At 39.8% G+C, this 12,041-nt stretch overlaps 1 protein-coding gene across 4 annotated transcripts in view; it reads right to left on the reverse strand.

Moving 5' to 3' along the window:
- rnf220a (ring finger protein 220a) overlaps positions 1-12,041 on the reverse strand; it is a 183,237-nt gene that overhangs the window by 26,223 nt on the left and 144,973 nt on the right. For 2 of the 4 annotated variants that reach the window (XM_016671787.1, XM_016671788.1), the window contains exons 5-8: positions 11,400-11,448; positions 7,175-7,270; positions 4,446-4,488; positions 1,927-1,973 (exon numbers count right to left, since the gene is read on the reverse strand). In XM_016671787.1, coding sequence (XP_016527273.1) covers positions 1,927-1,973; positions 4,446-4,488; positions 7,175-7,270; positions 11,400-11,448 — 235 coding nt within the window. Of the gene's footprint in view, positions 1-1,848; positions 1,974-4,445; positions 4,489-7,174; positions 7,271-11,399; positions 11,449-12,041 lie in introns of all 4 variants that reach the window. The other 2 variants (XM_016671785.1, XM_007552616.2) reach the window with 1 other exon arrangement.

Below are 12,041 nucleotides of genomic sequence, written 5' to 3' on the forward strand. Positions count from 1 at the left end.
GAATTTGTTTTCTCTCCGCACTCTTTCAAGGTTAAGGATTCGATTTGGTGACAGGCCAGACATCCATACAAACTCTACCTGTACTTCAAAACTGAAACCAAAGTTTAATGCTGCCTTGTTTTTATTTTTAAAATACTAATAAGTCATACTTGAAATTCACCAGGCTTTTACTGTTGTATTTTGTAGACATGAAGTTGCTGCAAACATTCAACAAAGACGTTTAACCTGCATGCATTTAATCTACACAAATTTAGTTCATTCAATTCAAATAAAACGGGAAACATTTCTTTAAAATGTTTTGAGATGGAACGCTTTGCAAAAGTATTCACTCTGTGACAGGTTGCTACCACAAAATTCTGTGTGTTGTATTAAATGACAGACCAACAAAAGTAGTAAAAAAAAAAATGTGAAATGGAATAAAAATGATTAAGGTCTGGTATTTTTTTTTTTCAAAATAAAATGTAAAAGTATCAAAATAAAAACCAAAAAAGACCGAAAAACATGCCAGTTCGTTCCCGAAAGAACATATTCAGAACTGTAACTAATCAATAACTACAAAAAAACAAACAAAAAAAAAAAACAACTTTTGTCTTTAAACTTTAAATATGTTCTACCCAGAACTCCTCAATTTGCATTGTTGCAACTTTGCGTGGTACAAGTTTATCAGAAAAATCTCCCATTAAGCGCATTTTGCTGTGAAAATATTAATCAGTTAATCCAAAAAATAGTCAACAGATCAGCCTTACGCTGTACTGATGTTAACTTGAGCAAAAAGAGGGAGCTTTTCATAAAAAAGAAGTGTTTTTTTGCTGCAGACGCATCTTTTGTTACAAATGATCAACCGTACACTAAAGACATTTTTGTTAAAAACTGTTGTTTTTGTTTTATTTGCATCTTTTAACGTATTGTACAAAAATGTGTATGGGGTTAAATTAAAAATCTGCAGAATGTGCCAATCCTTTTTTTTTTTAATCTTATTAATCATCTGAATAATCATAAAGATTATTACTAACATAATTGTGAATTGCAGCCCTGGTTGACATAACTATTAGACCTGAACACCACTATTCTTTTCCAAAAACAATCAATTGTTAGAAAGGTCCAGTCAAAGTCCAGATGGAAATCAGAAGGCAAATGTGAAGCGAAACTCAAAACCACAGCTCTTAAAGTTTCTCCATCCGATCTGAGCGAGCAGGGGAGACTTTGCAAAGATGCATGGACATCTTCACACTCTCTTAATGTCAAATGTGACAAAAAAACAAACAAAAAAAACAAAAAAAAACAAGCAAACAAAAAAAAAACTTTAATTGGATTGAATACTTTTGCAAGGATGTGTACGTCAAAATCATTTCACTGTTGCAACAAATGAAAAAAAAATTCATGCTGGGAGATATTAGTATCTCTGGGAAGTTTGACGGCTGGCGATCGGTGACATGAGATAGAGAAGAAGTTCATTAGTAGCAATGATTTATCGCAACATCTACTCTAGAAGAGGTGACGGCTGTTAAGTAAATACTAAAGACGGAGCGTGATGTTTAGCTGGGACAGGAAGTGAGGGCTACATCTAAAACCGCGTCACATGGGACAACCTGCAGATGAGAGCCGACTCGTTAAAACACCGCTTCGCAGAAACAGAACTGCACGAGTCCGGTGTGAATATTCTCCCCCTTTGCGCTCAAGTCATTCGCAGCTGATCCGATATGATTGTTTCTACAGCACAGCATGGATGGGACTGCTCAGAATCTACAGGAAGTAGAGAGGTGAGTGGGAAAAGAAGGGGAAGACGTAGGCCGTCCAGGTGGGGGCGGTAGGCAGGGCAGGGGGGTCTAGGGGCCGGGATTGTACTACCTGGATCAGGCATTGTTCCACATGTCTACTCATCTCCTCCTCGCTCCCAGCCAATGGGGCGCTGCACAGCGGACATACCTGCCCCCCCTCCTCAGGCTTCCTCCTCTTCATCTTGCCTATACGAGCTGGAGCAGAGGGACAAGGAAAGAGAGGGGATAAAAAAAAACAACAACAAATAAATATACTTATCTTGGAATCTCTGCACTGAGTTCTTCACAAACCTATGCCATTTAGGGCTGCAACTAACAATTATATTAGTCATCGGATAATCTACTGATCATTCTGACGATTATTCTGGCTATTGCTTAATTATTTGAACAATTAATCGATTATTCTGATTAGTTGTTTATTCTAGCGGTTAACTGATTATGTTGACAACTAATCGGTTAGCTGATTATTCTGACGAATAATTGATTAATCAGATATGAAAATTTGGCAAATTCTGCAGATTTTTCATATTTCATATTAGAAATACATCAAAAGATACAAATAAATTATTCAGTACCTTTATTAAATAAGAAAATAATCATTTTACTACCTAAATACAGTGTAGGGTTAATCAATAATTTTTTTTGATTAATTGGATATCAAAAGGTGCTGCTTAGGAGACTTTTTTTTTATTTACAGTAAGTGAAGCTAAAACCATGACATTTTAGGAGTTTGGCAAGAGCATGTTTACAGAAAGTTTATTATTTAATCTTGAATTAAAAATTTATATATTTTCTGTACAGTGTTTTGAGTCTGTGTACTCCAGTTAGCAATTAATCGATCACTAAATTAGATGATAATTATCTCAATAACTGATTAATGACAATTAATTGTTTCAGCTCTGATGCTGCCGATTAAAGATGGCTGATCTGACCAAACTTGCCACCTTTCTGGAGCACCTTCAGAAACAAACAGCTGGATGCGGCGCCCTCAATTCCTTTCCACTCTTCTCTACATCAGTGCCTTTGCTCTACTCCTTTTTTGTTTCTCCGTCATGGCACCACCCCCCCCCACTTCCAAGCCCCAGCCTCCATCCCCATCCACCCACACATTTAATTAGAAATTTAACAGGGCCGAACAGCCGTGATTGAACCCCGAGTCTCTGTCGTTTTTTCTTAACTGCAAATGGCGCGCGGGGACATAAATTTTTAGCTGGCTGGGAAAAGCAAAAGAGGCCAAGAGGGATCTCGGCAACTGACAGAGGGAGGAGGAGGAGAAGAAGAAGAGGAGGACATAAGGCAGCATGCCATAACTGCGGGGCAAGAGCGCGGAGGGAGCGAAAGAAGAAGGGGCTTCCATGCCATTTCTCTTCCTGACGCTAATCGAGAGAAGCACTGTTTAAAGAGGAGAGGAAACGACTGCTAATTACGTGCAGCTCAAACCTTTAAGTCCCCACATGGAGAGAACTTCTCAAAATGCCAGATTTAAAAAGCGCCTTGTAAAACAACAGTGATTAACAAACACAAAGTAGGACTTAATGTGAAGTTCAATATTTACAAAAAGAAAAAGGAATACATGGTTTTCAGTCGTTTTCTTACACAAAAATCTGGAAAGTGTGATGAACATTTATATTCACCGTCACTGTTTTGTCTGTTTACAGCATTTTCTACCAGCTTTTAGCATGTTGCCCTTTCATGGCTTCAAAAAAGCTCCAGCTCAAATCAGCCTGGATGGAGACCATCTGTGAACATCACACATCAACGTTTTTGCACCACTGATTTCCATCCGGGTTGAGGTATGGACAATGAGTAGGCCATTCAGAACAACACAAGCAGATGTCATTTAAAGCATCACATTGTAGCTCAGGCTGAATGCACTTATTTGCGGTATCCCCCTGAGCGCTCGTGACAAGTTGTTGATGCTATTATTTATTGCTTTTTTTCAACAAAGGCCAGATTGTGTGGAATGTTCAAAGCTTTAGGTGTTATTTTATGACCCATCACTACTTTAAATGTTTCTATCTTCCACTTTCTGCTGTCTTCCTGGGTCTTAATGTTCGTTCATTAAAGTTCTCTAAAAGGTTTTCAAAAACAGATGTATTTTATAAAGATTAAATCACACAAAGCCAGACTTTGTGAAGAAATTAGAAGAAAATAAGTTGCACTGGATATTATTTAGTTACATCAGAGTAAAGGATTATGCAGGCCACACTTTTCAGATTTTTGTGTATTTAAAAAAATCTATTTATTTCTGTTTAATAATTATATGCTACTTGTACACTGGTTTATCTCATACAATTCCACCTCAAGGCACTTTGCAAAAAGTATTTACTTTCTTGAAGACTCACACTGAAGTTAGGTTGTGGTTTCCATGGAAACCCCTACAGTGAAAGTGCACGTTTTTTCCCCCAAATAGATACTTGTTGAATATAAATAGAGCAAAAATGAATATTATGATGTATTTTCTTTTTCCATCAAGTCCATCATTCATATATAGGTCTGCTAAACAGGTCATTTATTCTCATTTCTATTCAACATGTACTATTTAGCTTACATATTAACTCTTGCCGCTTTATAAGTAAATTCAAAGTTTAGAGTAACACATGTTGTTAAATATATGCTACTGGCACATTAAATGGCAAAATTAGCTGAACCGATATGTGTACATACCATTCAATCTCGTTTGCCTGTTTGCCCGAACTCGTAAAAATGTCTGCAAGCAAAAGAAGAAAGGAGAGAGAGGAAATACTCATTAGATGTTAATTAGACAGTGGGCACTGTTCACAAGAGCAAATCTCGCTGTGCTGAATGGGATTACTTTGGATACTTTCTGGTGGGGGGTGCGCTTATCAACACAGACAGTAGACAGTTCCACCTACTTCTCTCTTGTTTTCCACCTCCTCCATGACTCTCTGCTCCCTGTCGACAGCGGGCCTAAAACTCTCTGCTGCACAGAGTTCAGGGCTGCCGCCAGATATTCTACATCCCAACAAACTAAACGCTGTGACTATAAATTCACACGGATGGAAAAGGATTGAAAGTGGCGCCCGAATCGGCATAAAGCTCTCATTTCGGACGCCATGTTGGCTTGTTGTGATCACGTGACCGTTGAGGAAACGGAAGTGTGTAAGACGTTGGTTGTTATTTCGCCTATTGGGCACTAGGGGGAAGCAGCGGGTTTCATACTGAACCTCCTGGAGACAATTCTGATGATTTACATGGAGTTTATTGTCAATTAATAGGTGGGTTTGGCTTATACTACTTTTAACGCTGTTGATTTGATTTGTTTACTTAATTAAAAATGTCTCACAATCTTGATTATTTTCTAGAACGTTTGTCTTATGTTTTGGGTGGTGTCACTATTTTTATTTCAAATGACCACTCTCAAATTTACATTCAACTATTAAATTTTGTAATTTTTTTAAATACTTTAGTTTAATAGTGGCTAAATGTAAATAAAGTATTAAAAGTACAAAGTCAGGTTGCAGAAAGATTGGCCAAATCTTTTTTTTTTCATGCTACAATCACAAATTGGATAAATTTCCACAAATTTTACCACTATAAAGTAGCAAGAAGAGGGTATATTGTTTTATTTTATTTTATTGCTATTTTCCTTTGCCAAAAATATAAAAAGATACAAGCTATGAAACTAATTCCCCCTCCCCTTTTATAGCTAAAACTTTGTAATATCAGACAATGAATCAATTTTCAAGTCTTCCCAATTTGATTTGGGTCTAGACTTTGATTAGGTCATACAGTTTTCATTCAGCAAGGGACTTATTCTTGGTAATCTTCAACACACACCAGATTTCTGGAGCGCATGACCACTAGCTTTCTTGTCAAGAAATACTCCCATCTGAGCTATGGATCTCTGCAGTTCCTCCAGAGTTTTTTCTTTTTAATGGACATTATGTAATATGGTGTTTAACCATTATAGTATGTAAGTCAGTCAAGTACACTGTAGTCTTTTGCAAAAACTGGTAGCAGAAACTGTAAAGGTTTACGAAGAGTGTAGTTGAGTAAATGTATCGTTCGTCACTGGGAGATAAATTAGTAATATTTTGTTTTTTCTTTTGTCCTCATATCTGGAACATTTTGGGGTCCGAGCTAGTTAAAGCTGCCTGAGGTGAATTACCCGCGTCATTAAAAATAATGGCCTCGGCAATAAATGTACAGTATTATGAAATTAATTGAGGTCAGACTCATTTGGCCTATCCACCTTTGTCTTTTGCAAAACGTGTCCCTCAGATCTGCTGGGATTCAACCTGGAGGGCCAAACGCAGTGACTATACGCTGACTAAAGCATTTCCTCTTACAGTTATGGATACCCGCTCTTTGGTGCTGCAACGGTGCTCTTATTGTCAGCCCATCTGCCATTGGTGGAAACCATTGAGCAGCCGGGCCTTCACCTTCCCCCTCGTCGATCCCTTTCCTCCCTCTTCATTCTCTGAGTTATTGGCCCGCTGGCCGTGCATCACCACCACCACCGCTGCCTTATCATTATGATACACTCAGTGAACGGCTGAGGATAGGTCAGGTTTCCAGGAGACGCGAGAAAGCCCGCGAGCCCTGACTGAAAAGGAGGAGGTGGTAAAGTCTTCCATTATGCTTCATTTCAAGGTGTTAAAATAAGTCCCCATCGACTTAATCATTTGTATAATATAAGGTGATTTCAGCAGTTTCACCAAATGAGAAAATCTCCTTTATTGCTTTAAGGTCTTTATGAGCTGTGTCATCCCAAACGTATGGATGTAACGTCGGCATGGACTTAATAGTTCTTATTTTATGGTGTGAAGGGGGAAACTCACTTAACCTGGAGATACATCACGGCCAGAAGAATTAGCCGAACAAATGTTGATGAATAGAACAGATAAAAGCAGTCAGGGTGACATCTGAGATTAAAGAAGATTGGTCTGTTATTCAGCTTAACTGCTGAGAAGGCATCAGAAAGCAAAATTTACCATAATACTCTACCGCTAACGCGTCATTATTACTTCAATGCCTTATATCATCACATAAACTTTGTTAGACGGTTAAAACAGCCTTAATGTACCTTTCAATTTCAACTTCAACATGTTTGATTTTTTTTTACTTTAATGTCAAGTTTGAGTTCATGTTTTTGAATATTGAATATGAACTCCAAGCCCATAAAGGAGAGATTTTCTTTTTTTTTTTTTAAATGTACAGATAAACATTTCTATAAATTAGCCTAAGCTGGAGGGTTAGTAAGAAAACCGAATGAATCATGCTTGAACTACTAGACTACAAGAAATTAAATTCCTTTAATAAACCACATTTCTGATGTTTTTTTTTATTAAAAGAGACGACCTTCCTGCCAACAAAAAAGCATAACTTCAACCATGACTGCCTGGAGCGGTGTGTGTATGTGCTTTTGTGACCTGATATCTGTCGGAGTGGTGGGCATCTTCAGATGACAGGGGTGACACCACCGGAGACTCTCCCTCTCTCTTGATGTGCACTGACAAAAGCATCGACTGGAGAGGCAAACAGAGAAGGGAGAAGGAAAAAAAAAAAGTCATCTTCTACGCAAATGATCTTGTCATGTTGTCACTATATATAGAAATGGTTATTCTATAACATATTTCAGTCTGAAAGCTACAGCAGGATAATAAGGAGCAAAAAAGTACGGAGATTTGCTGAGGAAAAGATATCGAAGCTTGTGCATGTTTCCCCTAAACAGTTTAACTTGAGAAAACACGGAAAAAATTTGAAAAGGTTAGCGTAGCGTCAGACATTTCCCCAACCATTTGGACTGCAAATGTATTTATGAATAAAAACTTGAATTTCGTGCAAAACACGTGACATTCTGATATAGTTTGGTGGCAGTAGAAGAGCAGGTAGTTTAAGTTTGAAAACTTTAATAGCAAATATCTGTTTGCATTGCACAGACGGCACAAAACAATACCGTCTGCTAAGAGCCGGTGGTGAAAACGAGAACCTATACAGCTGCTGGACTTACAAAGAAAATTGGTTCTAAAAGATGCTTATACAGAGTTAGATGACCTCAAATAAATTAACTTTACAATGAAGAAACATCCATATTGTACAACTGTCGGTTATGGAGCAGTGAGGAAAAAAAAACTGCCTTTCTGCCTTTGAGCAGCAGTTTGCCTCGCTACTGTGGCGGTCAATTAAGCTGAGAGTTTAAGTTAGGGGAAAATAAATTAGTGTCCAACTAACTGTACAATTTAAATAGATCTTAAAGTGTTTATTGATGTGTAAAAGGCAACCTTGCCGTAATAAAAAAAACAACAGAAAAAGAATAGGGAAGCAGATCATTGTCTTTATTTCAAAAGCTAAACTTCAGAGAAGAGAAATTATGTAAAGCATCAGATGACGTGTTAGGACTGACGAGTAAGCAACCGTGCAAAACCCAAGCAACTTACTACAAAACACTGCAGCTGAGTGTAAAATGTGAGGATTTTCCTTAGATGTAGTGCAAAATTTTAACATTTATTTATGTCCCTCGAAGGTCTACGACGCAGCAAAGACCCGGAATCATTACCCTTGGAGAACCCCGGCAGTTATTGCTTCAGCCGCTAAGGGCGACGCGTCACCGATGATGACTGTAACCTGCCTGACTTTGTCTATAAAACCCCTTCCTCTGATTAGACTTAATGTTTATGGGACGTTAAGAGGAGTTAGGGAAGAAAGAGCGATTGGAAAGTGAGGAAGCCCTCGGAGGGAACGGGAGGAAGTCGAGGAGAGGGCTGGCGGGAGAGAGGGTAAACATCTGACATTACAGGACAGCGCCTGTCCATAAATCTGTCCCGCCACACTTTGTGCTGCCGCTCTGGCACACGCGCACGCTTATAAAAGAATATCCTCTTCTAACCCTCTTCCCTTGTGGCAAAGACAGTCAGGGGGACTCTCGCAAGTGACCGAGGAGCAAGGGTGGTTAGAGGAAGACGAGGGCATGAGAGAACGGGAGGGGAGAGGGAAGGTAATGTATTTGTTTTACAACTGTCGGCCCTCACTCTCTCACTTTCTCTCCCTCCGTACTTATATTTTCATTTGTGCTTATGTGGCTGCTTTCAGTTTTTTTTTCTTCTTCTCTTTTTACAAGGCAGCTGTGAAATATTTGTATTTACAGTCATCTCCTATTAATCAAGTGGAAAGGGGCAGAGCAGAGGCTTAAGTGCTCGACAGCAGTAATCTAATAATAATATGTGAGAAATGACCAACCTCCAGTGCTGCCACAGTAAATTGGACATTATGCATGGTGCTTTTCTGCCTCTCTGAGTGTGTGTGTGTGTGTGTGTGTCTGTGTGTGGAAGTACGTGTGTATGTGTCTGATCTTTCTTCTTTTTCACAGGTTTAAAAAGGTCAGGAATCCTTTACCTGAAGGGGCCGTCGAGGAATATATTTAAGTTTTATCATTAGAATATGACATTTAGTGGTAATCTTCAAAGAGGTTATAAATGAAGGTCTTTCTTCAAATTTGGTCTTTAAAAAGCACTAATTAAATCAACATGCAAAAAGACCAGCGTAAAAAAAAAAAATCCCCGCTAGAATAGCGATTACGTCTACGACTTCGGATGTCGGATATCTGAACATGGTTCTTTTTCGAATGCGTTACATTTTTCTCTACAAAACTACCTTGCGAGTACAGCTGAAGAAAAAGAAGAAGAAGAAGAATAAGGAGGACATAAGGAGGTGTTTTGGGGTTAATCCCGGGTCTGAAATGGATGGGTGGTGCACAGCAGCCGGGGGAGAACAACAACAAGCCCGTCTGCTTCAGACCGGCCCTCTTCATTCTCCACGGCCTGCCGCAGAATACTAAACAACAGCGGTAAGATGCGCAGTCACGGCTGCCGAGGAGGGCCAGCGCTCACCCCTCAACCCTCCTCCGCCTGGCTCACTCGAGTACGAGCCCACCCGCAGCACCGCCAGCGCTCCGTTTTAAGCCCGGGTCAGCACCTTCTGCACCAAGAGTTGGGAGGGGAGGGATGGGGGCACTGATTTATTCAAGATCCTCTGGTGGATTTTCGCTCGAGTCAAAGCGCGCCCTGACTCAAGGTGTTCGACTTTCTGCGGTTAGAGGTTGAAGACGAACGTGGATCGGGGTGGCTTAGGTTTGGCCTTTTCAGAAAAGTCACCCTAGGTTTTTATTGTTCATGTGTTGCTCTATGAAGATGAGACTAATTAGATTAAAAACTGGAGGTAACATTTGCTCAGCTGGACTTTTTAGACTACATGTTTTTGTAGTATGGAATCAAGATGATACAAATAATCTGAAAAGTGTAGCATGCATTTCATTTGCATCCAGCCTTAGAGTCAGTACTTTGCAAAGCCACCAATTTTTAGGAGGTACAGGGTTTCCCCCAAAAATCCAACTAAGCCCAGTTATAGTGGCACTAGGCCAGCCCATCAGTTGATCCACTGTGTTTTTATTTTTAAAAATGTTAAACATTAACAGAACATTTTGGAAATAAAACATCAACAACAAAGAAAATTAAGCAGTTTTGAATAAAACTAGTCTTTCTGTAGGTTGTGTATGCCATTATCTTTTTAAAAAGATCTGTCAGCTAAAGGTTACTGATGTTTTATTATTCATCAACCTAGTATATATATATACATATATATATATAATTTAAACTAAACAAATGATTATTAGCCTGGTGGGTGGGGAAGTAGAGCCTGGTGGCCCACCAGGCTCTACTTCCCCACCCACCAGGCTAATATTAGACTGGGGGAAACCCTGAGGTATGTCTTTCCCAGTTTGTACATCTGGACATTGACTTTGCAAAAGGAGCTCAAACTCAGTCAGATTCTTTGACATAAAACTTTCAATTGTAACCCAACTGCATGCTTCGTGTTGGATGGAGGAACCTCAACTGGAGTTTAAGATCTTTCAAGAGGTTTTCTTTCAGGACAACCCTGCATTTAGCTCCATCCATCCTTCCGTTCACTCTGACCCGTTTTCCTGTCCCTCCAGAAAAATCCTTTCCCTCAGTCTGATGCTGACACCACCATGTTTCACTGTGAGACATGGTGCATTCAAGGTGGTGCGATTTTGTCTCGTCTGACCAAATCATTTTTTTCAAGACTGGTATTTATTCTCTGAGGGTTTATTTGAGGTCTATTCGAGCTATTAGAGTAAAAGCGGGCTGACCACCAATGCAAACCGGACTTTTAAGATTTTCTTATCAAAAAACAGTGTTATTTTTCATCTACATGATTATGCACTACTTTGTGTTGATCTTTTAGATAAAATCCTATTCAGGTTTATGATTGTGCCTCAACAAAAATGTGAAAACAGTGGCAGGGTGCGAATACTTTGGCAAGAAATTGTAGTTATTGACATTATGCCGTGTCAGAATACTTCTAGAATGCTCTCTGTCTGGCAGCTCAGGAAGTGCTCCTTAAATCTCTCCTCATCTTATTAGAAAACCAGAAAATACATTTCCTTTTGGACCGGCTGCCTGCGAACCGCAGGACTCAACTCTGGGTAAGTTTGTTGGTGGGAAACACAAGAAAAGATGTGCGCCAATCTGAGTGACAGGACAGCAATGAATCATTCCAGCAATGTTATTTCTAAACTAAGCAAATCACATCCACACAAAAGACAGACGCTGCTCTGAAATACGAGCCTGTCCTTACCTTGGGAGTTCCCGGAGTGGCTACGCCATCCTTGGACGAGGGGTTCTTACTGCAATCAGGAAACAGGACAAGAAGGAATTTAGTGAAGATTTATACGATAATGTGGTGCTGAGCCGAGTCTGGGCACGCGCTGCGTGCTTGTTCAGCTCGTTTCCCTTGATAAAACAAGCAATGTCTGTAAATTTTCAGCACATCGGAGAGCAAATTCTCCGGACTCTTGTTAATATGTTCACGTGCATTTTATCCGCTGCTCTTCCTTTTGCCTTCATCCCTTTTTTGCTTTTCGTCCGGCACTTTACAGCTGCTACGACCACCAAAAAGCGACGCGGCGTTCTCCAACGCCGCTGCGCTTTCACACAAACACGGAACATGTGTCCGGGAGGCGGGAAACAACAGAATTTGTCAGTGCTGCCAAACGGCGCTCACTGGCAGTCTGAAAATATGTTGAGGACCATCATTTGGCTGGGAAACAAGCGAGACAGCTTAGATTGGGAATGAAGGACGGGGGAAGTCAAAAATGTAGAAAATTGACAGTTTTGCGCACTTATTCTGCCAACAAACCAGACATGTGACATTTCTCCTTGATGCTCATTCTCAATTGATCTACTCATCCTTCTTTCTACCTTCCCTCCCCGCCCCACC

This window comes from Poecilia formosa, unplaced genomic scaffold (assembly GCF_000485575.1).
Source record: "Poecilia formosa unplaced genomic scaffold, Poecilia_formosa-5.1.2 Scaffold51, whole genome shotgun sequence".
NCBI lineage: Eukaryota > Metazoa > Chordata > Actinopteri > Cyprinodontiformes > Poeciliidae > Poecilia > Poecilia formosa.